The sequence below is a fragment of the Misgurnus anguillicaudatus genome, chromosome 21, assembly GCF_027580225.2.
Source record: "Misgurnus anguillicaudatus chromosome 21, ASM2758022v2, whole genome shotgun sequence".
Classification (NCBI taxonomy): Eukaryota; Metazoa; Chordata; class Actinopteri; order Cypriniformes; family Cobitidae; genus Misgurnus; species Misgurnus anguillicaudatus.
Genome location: NC_073357.2, coordinates 35,482,021 through 35,500,072, shown reverse-complemented (window position 1 = coordinate 35,500,072; position 18,052 = coordinate 35,482,021). Strand labels below are relative to the sequence as shown.

At 37.5% G+C, this 18,052-nt stretch overlaps 1 protein-coding gene across 2 annotated transcripts in view; it reads left to right on the top strand.

Annotated features, from left to right (window-relative positions):
• Positions 1-18,052, top strand: part of nfatc3a (nuclear factor of activated T cells 3a) — an 82,725-nt gene that overhangs the window by 50,941 nt on the left and 13,732 nt on the right. For both annotated transcript variants that reach the window (XM_055205203.2, XM_055205208.2), the window contains exons 7-9: positions 7,683-7,738; positions 7,999-8,125; positions 16,325-17,326. In XM_055205203.2, the coding sequence (XP_055061178.2) occupies positions 7,683-7,738; positions 7,999-8,125; positions 16,325-17,326 (1,185 nt within the window). The remainder of the gene's footprint in view (positions 1-7,682; positions 7,739-7,998; positions 8,126-16,324; positions 17,327-18,052) is intronic.

The window sequence follows — 18,052 nt, the reverse complement described above, 5'->3', positions numbered from 1 at the left end:
TAGCCCAGAGAGGGCGGTGGTCAGCGGGGCGAGTGAACACTGATGTCCGCTCATGCTTTGGTTCTCAATCTCACTAAGCAAACGTTCAAACAGGCGCTATCTTTACTAATCGACTGCAGATTTAAATATAATACAGATACATTCTCGACTGAACTAATCTTAAAACTACACTTTGTGACCAAGAAACGGTAATATAAAGAAACGGCTTTTCCGTCTATTGAGTTGTTATGAGCTTCAAAGCAGCCGAAAGTTTTACCTGTCATTCTGGCCGCCCTCAAATCCGTGGCGGAAGAAGTAGTTCTCAAACAAAGAGGCTTTTAAAATAACTCCGTTGTTGTTTTCTAGTTTTCGTTCATTACAGAACATTTACTGATAAAATATAAATGACAATGATAGCAACACTGTTTCAAATAATATCAGCATAATAAAAAGATTATGAGAAGGTTTCTCACTGTAGTTTTTGTTACACTCGCCCTCAATTATATGAGGCACGGACTAAATATTGTTTTACATAAGCGAGGATAGCATTATACATATTGATTAAAGTAAGCTACTGTGATTTCAGAGAAATATAAAGAAATTATGCTAATATGTTATATAGAGTTATTACAGTATTAAGAATTGCCCTTAATGAAAATATTGTGTAAATTATTTATCACAATAAACCGTGTAATTGAGTATAAGCACAAGTCTAACTACAACACCTTTATTACTTTTAACTGTCTCTGGTATTACACTGGGCGCTCTTTCTTCTCACATTATAATTTTTAAACTTAAATCAGTATTTTTGTCTATTTATTTAGTATAAAGCACAGTTATTAATTTTAGTTTAAAGCACAATTATTTTACATTCATTATTGTTAACTAAACCCCTCTGAAGTGGGATTGTTTGAGAGAAAATGGTGAGATTAACTTTTGCACATCAATAATTAAAAAATATATTTGACTCTGATACTGTCAAATTTATCGTTGCAGTTATTCACAACAACATACAACTGATAATATGGTGCATTATAAGGTGTTTTGTGTGCATTGTGATGTATTACAATAAATAAATTCTGTATTACAGGTCCTAAAAACATGCAGTAAAGTATTACCTTAATTCAGTTTATTCTCTGTCTTGTTTTGGCTAAAACAGTCTTATTGTTAAAGAGACGAGGGTCATGTAATTTACTGTTTATTTTATAGTCTGTTTTGTGTGGGTTGAGTGTTGATTTCTCACTTCACGTTTCAGAGCAGGATTTGATTGTTTTTCGTTAACCAAATTGATTTATCTTTGCTTTATCTGCATCTTGACCTCCCACGATTTCCCTTCTCCTTTGGGGACAATATGTGTGTACGTGTATGTATGTGCAATTCAGCATGAACACACCTGCACACCTACACACACAAACACCAACTGCGCTCAAATACACACTTTTGCACTCACTCCGTACACACACACACACACACACACACACACAAGCACTGACATACACGCAAATGCAGTCTGCACACACCTACATCAACAATGTGCTCACCCTATGAAAACATATACATGTGCAAGAATTTAAACTCGTTTGTTTTTCTGTCTTGTCCACATAGACACACAAACACAGAGTGGATTTATGTTTGGTCGTGTAGCTGCGAGTCGGTGATCTTCTAGAGATCCTGTAGTCCTCGTCATCTGCTGTTAGGATGACTCAGAGGTCAGCGCAACTGCTGCGTCTGCAGGACGGCCGCCGATCGTTCGTTGGCTAATACAATGTCTTGCCTTTTTCTTTTCTCCTGAAAAAAAAACTATTTGATAGTGCTTGAAATATTCTGCATTATACACATATTCTCAATAAATTGTGAGAGAATCCATAATTTTTATATAGCACTTTTCAGTGTAGTTTTGTTTTTATTAACATTTGCAAGTACAGTTTATAAAACCAATTATTTAATACAGATTGTAATACTTTTCAAAACAATTCATTAACAGCTGTCACTGTGGCGGTACTCTTCTAAAAGGTACACTTGTTACCTTATTCACCCCTAAAAGATGCATACTTGTTATCGAACACATCATTGCACTTAGAATGACAAGGCTGCTTAAGAATAAGAAGTTTTATTTGGTATTGTTTAATCTGTTTGTGGTTTAACCCTATCTTAGTTATCTCTCAGTTTTTCAAATATAAATGCTACATACTCTGTTCAAGTAATTTGTTACATCTTAATGTTCCTTGGGTTCGGCCGGATCTAGTAAAAAAAGTTTTAAGTAAAATGCTTCTTCTGCTTGGAATAATTTAGAAAACAATTAAGCTGCCCATGCATTCGTCAATAAATTTGTAGTTTGAACAAATGATGTGGTCTATCTTCTGGCAAGATGTTGTTGTGTTGGTTTTTGATTTGTGTTATTGTGAAATAGTTTTTTGTTGCTGCCTTCTTGGCCAGGTGACTCTTGTAAAATAGATTTTAATCTCAATGAGTTTTTAACCTGGTTAAATAAAGAAATGAATAAGCTCCCAGCAGTGCTCTGTCTGCGTAGATTTATGTTGATCCTCTGGGTCTCAGTATAAGCTGAAATCAATCGTACACACTATAAAAAAACCATTAGAGACAGTTTATGATCTCCACCAGACTGCTTCTCTTTTTGACTTTGTGTGTTATTTCTCTCACTCTTCTACTTCTCACATTGGTACCAAGGAGGATTAGGGCCAAGCTGAAATAAAATAATAAAACCATCTCGATATTAAAGTCATTATAATGCGATATTTAACTAGTAGGGGTTTTTTGTTGCTGTTTTTTTTAAGTCAAAACAAGTAAAATATAGAAAATAAAGTCAATTAGAATGAAGTTGTATAATTTTGAGAATAAAGCCAATATATAACGAGAATAAAGTCGTAATATTTTGATAATACAGTCATATTTTTACATTAACGTGTTTGAAGTGATGTGAACAAGCAGATACCAAATGACATACCTGACTTTTTCATAAAACAGGCAAATAAAAGGGATACGCTCAGAATCTGTTTCAGAATAAATATTTTCAATTTAGGCATACTCCCCATGTGGTTTAAACCATTAAGACCACTGATATTAATACACTAAATTCACTTTACACTAAAGAAATATTATTAATAAGCATGTACGGTCAAGCAGAAAAGCCCAAAATGTGCTCGTTTTCATTGAAGAAAGCGAACATGGCCTTTAGCATTTATTTTCAAAATTTTACAACTTTATTCTCGTTATATATTGACTTTATTCTCAAAATTTTACGACTTTATTCTCGTTATATATTGACTTTATTCTCACAATTTTATGACTTTATTCTCGTTATATATTGACTTTATTCTCAAAATTGTTTGACTTTATTCTTGTTATATATTGACTTTATCTCAAATTTTATGACTTTATTCTCATTAAATATTGACTTTATTCTCTAAATTTTACAACTTTATTCTCTAAATTTTACAACTTTATTCTCGTTATATATTGACTTTATTCTCAAAATTTTATGACTTTATTCTCGTTATATATTGACTTTATTCTCGAAATTTTACGGCTTTATTCTTGTTATATATTGACTTTATTCTAAAAATTGTACGACTTTATTCTCGTTATATATTGACTTTATTCTCAAAATTGTACGACTTTATTCTCGTTATATATTGACTTTATTCTCAAAATTTTACGTCTTTATTCTCGTTATATATTGACTTTATTCTTGAAATTTTACGACTTTATTCTCTAAATTTTATGTCTTTATTCTCAAAATTTTATGACTTTCTCGTTCTATATTGACTTTATTCTCAAAATTTTACAGCTTTATTCTCGTTATATATTGATTTTATTTTCAAAATTTTATGACTTTATTCTCGTTACATATTGACTTTATTCTCGAAATTTTACGACTTTATTCTCGTTATATATTGACTTTATTCCTGAAATTTTACGACTTTATTTTCAAAATTTTTCGACTTGATTCTCGTTATATATTGACTTTATTCCTGAAATTTTACGACTTTATTTTCAAAATTTTACGACTTTATTCTCGAAATTTTACGACTTTATTCTCGTTATATATTGACTTTATTCCCGAAATTTTACGACTTTATTCTCGGAATTGTATGACTTTATTCTCAAAATTTAATGACTTTCTCGTTCTATATTGACTTTATTCTCAAAATTTTACGACTTTATTCTCGTTATATATTGACTTTATTCCTGAAATTTTACGACTTTATTCTCGAAATTGTACCACTTTATTCTTGTAATATATATCCACTTTATTCTCAAAATTTCACGACTTTATTCTCTTATATATTGACTTTATTCCTGAAATTGTACTACTTTTTTCTCGAATTTTACAACTTCATTCTCATTATATATTGACTTTATTCTGTATATTTTACTTATTTTGACTTTTCTTTAAAAATTACAAGTTAAATCTCGCATTTTAATGACTTTTATCTCAAGATGGTTTTATTTTTTTTATTTTAGCTTGGCCCTTATCCCCCTTGGTACATTGGACAGATCTGGTAGAGAAATATCACTTTTTCTTGCACTGTACTTTTTTATCTACTGAAATTCTTTGATACTGTAAGCAACTTAAAGAATCTCTCTCTCTCTTTCTCTCTCTTTCTCTCTCTTTTCCCTTCTCTCTTTTTCTTTTCTCTTTTCTTTCTGTCTCTCTTGCTGTGCTCATTTTTTCCTTTGCTCATGGATTCATTCGTTCTTCAATAATGAACCACAAGTTAAGACCAGCCTCAAATGAAGACAATGAATGAAAGGCATTCTGGGAATACGAGTCTTGGCCTGCCTCAAGTGTGTATGTGTGTGTTTCCAGTTTGAGACATTGACACACTGTCTCACTCAATAGAAGTTTACACATGCACACAAACTGACTCAGTCAGAAAGACACTCTTTATAACTCACCTCTCCTCTAATTGGCAAAGTGTGAAGCATGCCAACAGGAAAGTGCTCAAGGGAACCTGTACGGTGTTTGCCCACGCTTTTGTTGAGAAGTACAAAAATGGAAATTTCTGAAACGTTAGAACAAGCAGGCTGGAAAATTGGCCCTCACGTCTTGCTCTGAGTAACTCAAGGAAAAGTTCATATCTTTTTGAGTAGGAGATGATCACATAGTGTCAGTTTGATTTGTGAGAACTAATTGTAGATGATGTGATCTAGATTTTCCACCGCTCATCCTGTTGTGTTTTATATAAATGGAATATGGTAGTTAAAGGTGCTTTGTGTAATTTTTGTGCTGTTTGATAGTGGTGTGGATACAGCTTTAAAAAAATAGATCATCTTCACTTACCAGTGTTATTGTAGCTATGTCCTATTTGTAATGTCATGATTAATTTATTATATGAACAAAAGTGTTCAATTACAGAATGGTTGTCAGCATAAGAAAAGTGGGTATGTTTTTATAATCAAATATATTGTGAGCACGGAGCAGAAAGTATTATTTTATGTACATGTATACCCTTTAAATAAGAAGACAAAAACAGTGGATTGAGGGCCTTTTTTATTTGTGATCACATAAGTATGAATGAAGTATTATGTTTTGAGTGGGTCTGTTTTCCTTACCATTAACTGTGATTGGTCAGAATAACCCATGCTGAGACATGTCAGTGTTTTATGGAGATTGGAAAATAAGTATAATCTGGTGTAAATTCTCTGGCTGAGAGTTGATTTAGTCTGGAGTACATAAAGTTATATCCACAAATCACTCCAAGCTGCTAGAGGGAGAAGGTCGGGTTTTTTGTGGACTGGCACGGGGCCGTGCGTTTGGGAGGCATTTGTCCCTAGGGACCGCTCTAGTGGTAGGGGACAAAAGAGGACATATGAGAAGGCGACTGATAATTTTGGGTATCATTTTGACAGATTGTATCTAATCTAATTGAATGACTTCGTAATTAGATAGGTTACTTATGTCCAACTGTGGACTCCATGTGGTAAACCTGAGGCTTTGTACATTTATTTGTGAGCTGTTGAATTGGGAAAGATGGATAGAAAAACTGCGAATAGGTCAAAGGACCTTTTATTTAAATAAAAGAAATAAATGTTTCAGTTAATGTCAGGACCACTTACATTATTTTGTGTGAATGTAAGTGCCCATGTTCATTTAACTCTATCAGTGCCAAAAACATCAGCCTAAATTCTCTCAAAGTTCCCAAAGATTAATTTATTTGTTCTAGTTGTAGTGAGACAATACAGTTGACAGATATGAAAAGAACAGTGTTTACAGCAAACAAAAATCAAACTCATGAAAGAAGCACAAAATAAAAGTTTTCTTATTATAATTAATGATTCATGCCATTATAAGAGAGGAAGTGAAGAGTAACATTAAACATCTGTTTCAGGTGATGCCAATTTACGCTTGCCAGAAGGACGTTTAATTTCCATATAATTGCATAAATAGCATCATATGATTTTTTTAGAAAGTTTATTTTTCTTAAGTTTGTTTTTCATAAAATTAATAACAGAACAGCTGAATTTCTGTGTGTGGGGGGTTGCAGGCATGCTTGCCGGCAGGCCGTAATGTCTGTTTCTTGTTTGAACCTGCCCTCATGATGTGCATGTGGGCCTTCTCTGGTGTCTCTCAAGTGTGTGTTGAATGTCAACATGTGCTGCAATACTACTACTGCTGAAGTCAGAAGCATTCAAGGTCATTTTGGCATTAGAAGAACGGGGTGGTGAGACATTACACAGTAACCTTGTGTAAACACAAACCGTCTTTGGAGAGTAATACTCTAGGTGATAATGAAAACTGTTCATGGCAGTATTCAGTATACTCTTCATATTCCTTTTTTAAATTTTAGTAAATGTATATATGGGTAATGTTGTTGCAATACCCATTGTTGATGGTGGTGGTGATTTAAACTATGTAAACAAGGAAATGTACTTTGAAAGATATTCTGTGCACACACATTAACTTTATTACAAGTGCAATGTTACTCATAGACTTATTTTACTTGGAATATATTTAGATAATTTTTCGGTTTGACTGCATCAGACTCCTAATGTATCCTCTGTACAGTTAAGTTTATAACACACATCCCTCATCTCTGGTTGTAACAGGCCTCATATGGCATCTCTACATAATATTTAAGAGTTAAGTGTCTTTTTTCTTTGTCAGCGAGGGTGGAAACACTGTATAAAAATGATCAGATTTTTTCATTAATGAGGCTCTCTTGTTGCCCATTATAAAGAAATCAGTTCCCTTTATAATGTTTCCCAACTAGCTTTTTTTTTCTTTGGAATGTTTAAAAAAAATGTTTTTGTAGTCAGCACAGTTTTGTACGCACTCCCTGACATTTTGATCTATTTGAACGATTGGGGCTCATTCCATGTGTGTATAAAGACTTGTAGTTTGCAAGCTAAAACAATTTCTCATTGTATTCTCGATGCGATGCACAATTTGTCAAGTGTCTCTGTGGATTCAGTGAAAGGAGCACCTGTAGAAACATGCTACTTCATGCTCCCTGTCAACCTTGTGAAACTTAATGCTGATTTGCTGTTCGTAACCTACATTTCTAGTTTAAAAGCTCCCATCTGTAACTACAGTAAAGTACTCAAAGACATGATGGGGATGATGATTATGATGGTGGTGATGATAAGATGGTTTGGCATAGAGTTTAGTTCAAGTCAGATCAGTTTGTGTGCTACAGTATCTGCCATAAGAAGTCATGCTAATGCTTTTCTTTCTTCAGATGGACGACCACAGTGGGAGGTTGAGGCGAAGGTCATCCGAGAGAAGAGTCAAGGAGTGAGTGTCTGTTTTTATGCATATCTTGGAAAATATTTGCCAGCTAAAGCACAGACCGTACACAAAACACAAATATGTGTACAGACCCTACTGAGTACAATCCTTTTAGTCTCTCGGCTATCATAGGATATCGTCCATTAACAATCCTTGTTGTTACTTTTGGAAGTTAAGACGAATACAGTGAATATGTTATTTCTGCTTGTTTTAACTGGCACAAAAAGTCAAATGGTAGATTACAGAAAATTATGTTTCATCTGCAGTCGAACATCGTGGTAGAGGCGCCTCCATATCACAGCAAGACGGTCAGTGCAGCCGTGCAGGTGCAGTTCTATGTGTGCAATGGCAAACGGAAAAGAAGCCAATCACAGCGCTTCACCTATCTACCAGGTACATTATTAGTATACAGCACACATTTCCTGAATAAAATAACTAATGCTTTTGCTCTTATGTGCTGTTATGCATTGTTATGAAATAATATTAATTGAAATACTGTAAGGAATATTTGGAGTTTTAGAAAAGTATTGTGAACTGCAAAATGGTGATTTAAAATTGTGGGGAAAGTAAGAAATGGAGACCAGTCCCAGCTGCTAAAAGTACACTGTCCCTTATACTATACATTCTAATGCATTATTACCATAAAAATTTATTTTCATTTTATTTGCTGGTTACTTAAATGTAATTTGCCTGGCACACAGTCTAAAAGGGTTCATCCTATTTTCGTAATGAGTAATGGGTGTGTTTTGGGTGTAACGTGCAATAGGGCTGCACGATTAATCGAAAAATAACCGAAAACGAAATTCAGAAACGTTAACCGACCCTATTTTATCATGTCGGTTATTTCGGTTTTTGGAGGAGAACTCAAACACTGTGTTAACTGAACAGATCATTTAGTGCCAAAGAAATACGAAGTAGTCGCGCATGTGCGGGCCGCGTGATAAAACTACGGAATGCGCAAACGGGTTTTTACCGCAAATTTGCATGACGTGTTAAAGTTTTATGTCATCTTGCTCTCGGTTGAATCTACCGATGAGTCTACGCAGCCCGAGAAAAGTCAACACATGCCTCAGAACCGCGAGAAGACGCGGGAGCACACGCGCATGTTTAATTAGACATGGCAGAGATGAGAGAGAGAGAGAGAGAGAGAGAGAGAACGGGAGAACTTCTAATCTACATTAACACCAAATCATTATAGATGAGAGTAAAGGTATTGTATAGCAGTGCCCAGTTAAGGAACACTGAATAGAAGACAAGAAACGTGTAAAGGATACAATAGGGCTTTTCACACCTGAAATTGTTAACCCTGGGTTATTCTAAACCCAGGATTAATGGAATCCTGGGTTATTTTTTCATGTTTTACACTGTTCAAACTTAACCAGGGGTTAAGAGATAACCCTGGGTATTCATAATTTGACGTTTCACACTGTGCATTCCTAAACCCTGGGTCAGGAGTCTCCAACCCAGTTTCAACACACCTGTCTGTAATTATCAAGCCTTGATTGGTGTTTAATTAGGGTCATAACATTCTAACCCTGCTTCGTTTCACACTGCATGCGTTTGGCACCACAATGCGGGAGCAGGGTTTCATAACCCTGGGTAAAAAGCGGTGCTAACACCGCTTTCAAATTACAGGTGTGAAACGCTCCTTAACCCAGGGTTAAAAGCGGGGTTTAGAATGAAGATAACCCAGGGTTAAGCGCAGTGTGAAAACCCCTATAGACAGCCACTCATCTCAGGATATAACTTGTATATGTACCTTATGGCTAGAATTAGTATGTGGGTTGTATAATTCTTTGGTTCATAAGTTCCTATTCTGAAAGTTTCATCAGTTGTGCATAATAAAATGTGCAGCAACTGCATATGGTCAAGTTTGAAATTTCAAATTTAGTATTTTTCAGTAATGCAGTTATTTTGGGGGGAAATGTAAATAATTGCATTGCAGGCTGATTTAAGTTGTGCTCTAAATTTTCTGCTTGTGCTCCTTAAATTTTCAGTCAGGGGGTACAGTTCTCCTAATGACAAAAAAGTTAGCCTGGAGCCCTGAAGTACTTGACTTAAAAATTGTTAGTTATTTATTTTCTACTTTTTCTTTAGGAAACTTGCAGTATACAGTAAACTAAAATGTGACATGTGTGAAATGTGTGTTTTCATTTCAAGCAATGTGTGCTTTGATTTCAGTTGAAGTCAAAAGGTTAAATAAATAACCTTCACACAAAATACTTTCCTCTTCACTTAATTCTTTTAAAATCACAAAGATAACAACAAATGCCCTTTCAATAGAAAATGAGCATATTTAAAATACAAACCTTGCCAGCGAACTATGAGGCAAAAAATAATAATAATCGCTCATTAATCGTAACCGATGTCAAATGTTAAATTAACCGAGGTTTTGATTTTAGGTCAAATCGTTCAGCCCTAACGTGCAATAAACCAATAAGAATCTCATCTCTTATCCCCTTTGAAAGCCAGTTGTGCCCACGCCAAGGCTGGTTGCTTATTTACATGGCAGAGTTTGTAAGCGAAAAAAACGGTAAGCAGAGGAAGAAGACAACCAGTTTAAGATTGGTGTTAAAAATTGAGTTGTGTTTTATTCATTATAATGGTTATTTGTGTAATCAGGCTTTGGTTCTCTTTAAACTAGGGATGTCCCGATCAGGGTTTTTTGCCCTCGAGTCCGAGTCCGAGTCATTTGATTTTGAGTATCTGCCGATACCGAGTCCCGATCCGATACTTCTATAATACATAAAAAAATAAGGAAGAGCGAAAAAACAGATCCAGGATGTTCCTTATGTCATGCCGCACGCGTTGCTGTTTCTGTGTGGAGTCAAAAGGGTCTAACTCTGTGCCAGCGCATAACTACAGATGTGTTAAAAAATAATGAGAATATATATAGTATATGTACAGGGGTTAAATTGGGATTTGTTTTGTGGGGAGGCTTTGTTGGGAGGGAGGGTTCGAGGGGTAACATGTTTAATCCTGATGACAGCAAAGCCACTGGTGTGTTTCAATGCCATTTTGTACCTCTGATATGATTTTAAGTTTCAGTTTTAAAGCTGTGCCACATGTTGACCCAAACTTTAAAACCTGAACTTTAAAAATTATGCAAATCTATGAGTCTGACATCCTATATGCATTTGTTGCACATGTCATTATGCACAATTGATCAAACTTTGAAGGAAGTTATAAGACTTAACCTCCTTGACTAATTCTATGCATAAGATAGGCTACCCAAAAAGACTCAATTAACAAGAAAAACAACACACTGATTCAGCAATATGTCTTATAAAATAGCCATAGAGAATCCCTAAGCTGGTCAGCAGTTAGTTAAAAAAATACCTATAGTTAGGTCGTAATTAACTTGTATAATCAAAATACATTATTTTATTAAACTATACAATACGTTGTATCCAGTTAACTAGTGTAATGAGATGAGTGACATGGCTATACATACTTTAATACTTTGTTTCTAGACTTCTATTACGTTTTTTCGACGTGGGAACCATTCTTACCTCTCTCTATCTCTCATCTCTCCAGTAATGTCAAATGATCCTGCGCGAATGCGCGTTCTTGAGGTTCTGAGTGAGACGCGGAGCTGCGTCTGAGCACATGATGACAAAAACGATCAACGCGTCGTTTAAATGAGCGGTAAAAACCCGGTTTTGTCGTAGGTTCCCTGCCCGCACGAGCGTGAAGCCTATGAATGAAAACACGTCAATAGGCTTGTTTGACTTCATGCAGCGCCGCAACAATCGACAGCCGGGTGACGTCAAACTACCGCGAGAGCGACCCGCAAAATCATATGGAGGAGTTTGCTTTTAAATCGCTCTCGCGAAACTCTGACGTCATCCGGCTGCCGGTTCCCGCGGCGCCGCATGAAGTCGAACAAGCCCATTCTCTTCTCGTCAGTTCACACGCAGCAGCGCAGCGCGTACACTGGCGCGGAGCAGAGCGAGACCTTGATGCCGGATTTTAAACCCTGCATATGAATCCGAGTCCTGATCGGGAGGTAACGTCCGATTCCGATCGAGTCTGAAACCACGTGATCGGGGCCGATTTCCGATCACGTGATCGGATCGGGACATCCCTACTTTAAACATCGTTATTTCGGTCATGGAGTATTAAGTAAAATAAGATGGTAAAGTATGAAGCATAATTACTGTAATGTCAAAAAGGTTTTTATGAAAAGAATTTAAAAATATTCTAAAAAAGGGTTTGCTTGAATAAAAATACTTTATTTGTAACAAACAGGAGATAAATAATTTACAAACGTGTGGAGAATTCAGTGTTTTAAAAAATATATCTTAAAAATGGTTCTCATCTCACCATATCCAGAGGTACAAAATCATCATATACAATAAATCCATGGTAGTATTTAAAAAAAACTAAATAAATGCAATATATTTGCACTTTTTTAAAAGCAAAAAAAGCAGCTTACTTTCCAAGCTACAGGCGAAGCAGCTCTTCTGCCAGCTGATCTCAGCTTCACGCCTTCTAAAGTCCTGTAATCGGTCCTCGTTTATGTCCAAGAGACTCAATAATAATCTTTTACATTTGAATCCTTTAATTTGTCATATTCAAAAACATCAGTTTGCTGCTGCGCATCCATGTGTGTGATAAGCAAAAGCACGTTGCCGTCCCTTTATAGGCGCGTATTACAAATGTAGTCTTTAACAAAAACAATATTGGGCCATTGATTTTAGACTTTAGACCAGGTTTTAGTTGGCCGTTGGCGTGTCTCTTTAAGTTGCCTCTAGGGATGGGACGATTACCGGTTTCACGATTAACCATGATAAAATGTCCTGACGGTTAGTATTATCGTTTAAAATGTAATTATCATTACAACCGTTTTTGATTACCGTGATTTTGAAAACTTGCGGTAACTCCTGTCCAGCCAGAATCAGCTTGACGCAGGCGCTCGCATGCAAGTTTTTGTGCGAGAAGGCGTGGCGGATGCAGTAACAGGTGCACTGTGTTTTAATGCGTAGCTTATGTGTGCATTTGATGTTCTTATTTAAGGTACTGTTCATTAAAACAGGTTCATACATCTCAGGGCTCCATGTTAATGTTCATTTAATGCAGGGGTGTCCAATACAACCAGTCGATCGCAAATGCAATGCCGGTAGATCGCCTATAAGTTAATAACTGTGTATGCTGCTCCACGCCTCCACGAGCTTCGGAAAGCAAAGCGCCAAATTGGCATTATGGTCTTAGAAGTCTTTTTGAGTTGATGCTCATTTCTTCTCAAGTGTGTTTTTAAATCTTATGCCTGCCCGCTGCAGCGGAGTCGTCTAACTTCCGAAATTTGGATGCACATACATGCTGGAGTTGATCCACACGTACGGTGTACGTGCGTGCGATCGATCGACCTACCGAACGAGAGAGAGATGCTTCTGATAATGTTGTCAGTTTATTTCATCAAAACCGCATCTCCGCTATTCCGCTATAAGGACTCAGCATGTACTCAAGGATTTTTTTTAACTCCTCAAAAAGAATGGAGTTATGATGACAGCCCTAAATTCAACGTAGAGATAGTCCTCCTAACACACATTTAAAGTGTTATTAAAAAATGTAACAGTGTTTTGTTAAAAAAAAATTTTAGCAGGTAGGTCTTGTCAGCTTTATCATTTTAAAAGTAGATTGCCACACAAAAAAAGGCTGGACACCCCTAATTTAATGTTTATGCTTTAAAAAATAAAACTTGTTAAAATGTTTTCAGTGTGTGTATCAGTTCTTTTTAAACATTTCCATCTCAATTTAAAGCAACACTAGGTAGTTTTTTTACTTTTAAATAATGTCTCTAAAATTATTTCAGTGATAGAACAACTTTTAACTGGACAAATCGTACTGTTGCAGCAACCTGAGCAGCCTCCTAGCTGCTACAAGCACACTCTGAATGTGGCGGTGGAGAGTAGAGCACACAGCCCCACCCCTCCCCCTGCCAGCAGAAGAGTGTCTGATACCAGGCACTGTTGCGCTTTTCAACCACATGGGGGAGCTGTAAGTCATTTTTACATGGAAACTACATAGTGTTGCTTTAAGAAAACTATGATAATATTGATAACCGTGATAACTTTGGTCACTATAATCATGATATGAAATTTTCTAACTGTCCCATCCCTAGTTGCCTCAAAATAGCAACACGCGAACAATGCACCTGAACACACCTCGTTTTCAAGCCAGCACGCCCATGGGCGCACAAATGGGTGCAAATGCATTTTTTATTTAAACAATGTGAAGCTGGACATGAAAATGATAACTGCACCGCGCTGAAACTAGCAAAAAACACTTGCATTGCGCCGGGTGTATGATAGGGCCCTTTAACTAATTCATCTTTCAACATTTTTACAGTATTATAGTCCATTTTTTACTGTAATACAGTGAGTTTGATTGAACATTTAATTGTTTTTCTGTGTACAGTAAACTGCTTAAACTGTAACAAAAAAATGTTTTTTTCTAATTTTAACCTTTACCTTCCACTCATTCCTCATTACCAGCTTGAGATGTTAGTGTTTTTAATTAATTTCACCAGTGTTTTCTAGGCTGTGTATTTGTTAGGTTTATGCATCATCTGAGAAAAAAAGTTTGATTTTGACAGAAGACAATATGATTTTGACTTGAATATTTGGTTTTGACCTGAAAGTTTGAGGTTTGTGCAGGTTGGTGTATAGTTTTGATTGTGTTTTTTTGTTTTATAGTTGTAAGAAAATGGTCAATTGTTTCATAAATAGTGTATTAGCAATTGAGAAAGACTGTAATATTCCTGATGCATGGAGTTGACATTGAACCTGGCTTTAAAGCAGTTCTGTGACTCAATTTTATGCAAACTAGTTTTCGTACTAAGTTTACTTAACAGTAACAAGAATGGCACACGTGTGGCTTCTCAAAACAAAGTTACCCGTTTGATGATGCCCGTGTTCCTCTGCACACTGCACCAGTGTGGTTAGGGATGAGGTTGTTCCAGTAACAGTTGAGCACCTGGTAACCGCTCATGTAAAACACCTTAAAACAAGATTCAGCATAATTTACGTGTGGCTGGAGGCATGCAAAACAGGTGTATTCAAGAACCGGACCCCCTCTATCTCTTTCTATCTTAACATTTAGATTTTTCTCTCCTTTTGTTTACGCATTTATAGTCATACAGAATTATTTTGCAAAGATTTTCCGTTTGATAGGTCATGAGGTTGAATAATAATTTATCTGACAGGTTGGGTTGACATGCATACATCAAAGCATGTAATTGCTCCACTATTGATACTATTGATATTAACATACAATGAAAAAGGCCAGCATCCGGAGCGCAGTAAAAAGCGACGTCTAAGTGCCGCATAGTAGAGAGTTGTAAGAAAGTGCAGTCGTGTGTGGTTCTCATAGGCATGAGCTGGTTTGTTATTATTTTCCCAAAGTGAGTCAAACCGAAAACAGCGTTGGCGTAATTAAATCACACGTGAGCATTTTTTTTTCTGTTTCTATCAGTGAGTTGCATGCTAACCTGAGTTTACTTTTGTAGAGATAAAGACAAAACGAGAGGGAGAGCGAGACTGTTTGAGGCCAGCCTCCCGCCCACCCTCTTCGCTCCACAAAGCACCCACTCAAATTAGGGTTTCCTGTTTTCCACACTAACCCGTCGGGCCTCAGCCAATCAGACAGCAGCACATGCAGCCAATATTCTGAACAGGCCGTAGCGACTGCGGTTGCCATAGCATCGGCCTGCTGAGAAAGTGTCATGACAGGGGGAAGTGCTGAGGTGCGATGTGTTTAGAGTAAAGCCGTACACTTTATGAGTTATGAATAAGACCTGAAGTGATAAACAAAAGATAGTCTTAGTTTATATTCAGACTATTGGCTATGTAATGCCAATTCATAATAAACTTTACTTAAAGTCTTTTTACAGAAAAATCCACATGTCTTCTTCCAAACTGCATGTGCTCTTACCTTAAGCTTGTTATTTATTAAAGCTGAACTTGTGCTTGTGAACTTATTTTTCCGAGTACGTTAAGGATATACAGTTAGTAACGTTAAACTGAAACACACTTGTAGTCTCTCCCACACATGTCCGCCACTCGCTCTTGATATGAGGAGGCTATGATTTTATTGCAGTAATGGCCTGGGCCGTGAACTGGATTCTGGTTTTCGTTTGGAGCAGTGCTGGAGGGCAGACAGCATTTTTTAGCTCCCAAACTCAGCACTAGTTTACATGGCACTCATGCAGGCAACATATGCTCACTCAGAGTCCACAGCAAGTAAAAATAACCCCCATACGTGCGGGCCAGGGAAACGGCAGATCGGGAAATGGGTTACTGAACACTATGTGGCTGTTACTCATTGTTTGCGCATGTTGAATTGCAATTTGGATATAATTCGGAAGCAGAGAATATGGGTCAGGAGTACATCAGCAATTTGAAATTTTAAGAAATTACCAAACCTAAATAGACAAAGTGTTGCTATTATTAAATGACTTAATCTCAAAAGAAGTACTAAAAATTATTTAAAAATTTTAATTTCCCTCCGTTACAATTATTGCACATTTCAATGTCAAGTTTTTGCACCTTTTTCTTATTTTTTTCATCCTCACTTTCTCCACCCTTCCAGTCCTGGTCAAGCAAGAACATAGAGATGATCTGGACTCCCCGGCCGTGCCACCCATGTCTATGCCCCTGGTCCATGCTGCCAGTTTGGTTTGTGCTCAGCCGCTGTCCTCACCAGAGCACTCCCACCCACCAGACGGCCTTCTGTCCAGCTCCCCACGTGGCCTGGCTCCAGGCCTGCACCCGCTCCAGGCCCCCTGCGCCCCAATGGGCTCTCCCACTCTACCCCACCTGCCCCATCTTCAGGCTCAAGGGCTGAATGCCCCTCCTGAATGCCAGATGCCCTTCCACCCAGGCCCTGCTGCCACTGCCAGATCGTCATACACACCTCTACAGCACAACATGCCCTTCAATGGCCAGCACAGTCTTCCTATGACTGCAGGCTCCCCACAGGCCTATGAGCGGATGCCCTTTCAGCCTGATGGGTGTCACGCCCTGGGTTTGGGGATGGTGTACGGCCCATCTTCTTCAGCACCCAACTCTGGAATGGCGGCGGGCCCGGCATCGAGCCCCGGCCATTCGAGTAGCGGCCAGCTCATGGGACACTCTGCCCCGCATCTGCACTCTCTAGGTTATCACTGCCCCACTCCAGGGCAGGTTCCCTCACCCACTCACACACTGGGACAGACAGCACCGCAACTCCAGCATCCATTGGTGTACCATCCGGCAGGACAGCGGTCTGCTTCCTGCCCAACGCCATCCAGCGCTCCTGTCCATATGGTGCCATCCCCACACTCTGGGCCCTCCTCACCCCAGCTCCATTCGCTTCCCTATCATTCACCCACCTCACCTTCTCCAACATCCAACAGCCCCTTAGGGCCTTTACCGCTTTCTGGACAGCCTTCCCCCCAGGCTAGCAGCCCTGTCCTGGCTGGATTGTCCCCAACAGGGTCTTTGGTGAACCCACTTACCCAACAGGGAGAGAGGCTGAGCATCAAACAGGAGCCAGATGATAAAGAGCCCACCTTCCGTACCATCGGCTTGCAGGACATTACACTTGATGATGGTGAGTACTTTTTGTATGTCTGTGACTTCCACGTGCACTCACAAGGATAATAATGTGTGCATGTTTTTTAGAATTTTTGCAGTTTTTACTTTAACAAGAGATCACTATGTCACAACTGAGTAATTCACGTTATGCTTTATGTATAAAATTATTTGTGTAAACAAGTTTTAAGTGTTTTAAGTTTTTTATGTAGAAGTTGCTTGGGACCTTTACAGTGTTTGGCAAGTTGTTAAAAGTGTCACCATGACACAGTCGTGTATTTCTGCAATGTATAGCATGTGTACTTTGTGACTTTCAGTATGCATAAAACTAATACGCACTGTACTTTAGTGTGATATGCAGTAATGTACACTACAGTGTACAACACAGCATACCACAATGCAATAGTTTCAATTTGACATTTCCATTGTGACAATGAACCTTTCGAAGTAACATCCATCGCAAATTACATTTTTATTTTTCTCATGATTCTTTCTCGTGACTGCTAATGAATTTTTTTCATAAGATTACATTCAAATTCTGAATATTTTTTTAAAGAGATGAGTCAACCGAATTCATACAATAAAATGTGCTTAATGTAATCATGCAATAACCTAAATCATACAGAAGCATGGTTGAAGCATACAGTCGAATAGGTTAAATACAGTGCAGTGCATTCAGAGAGAGAGAGAGACTCTCAACAACTATAGTTACAACAGTGACATGTTACTTCAGTGTTTATGTGAA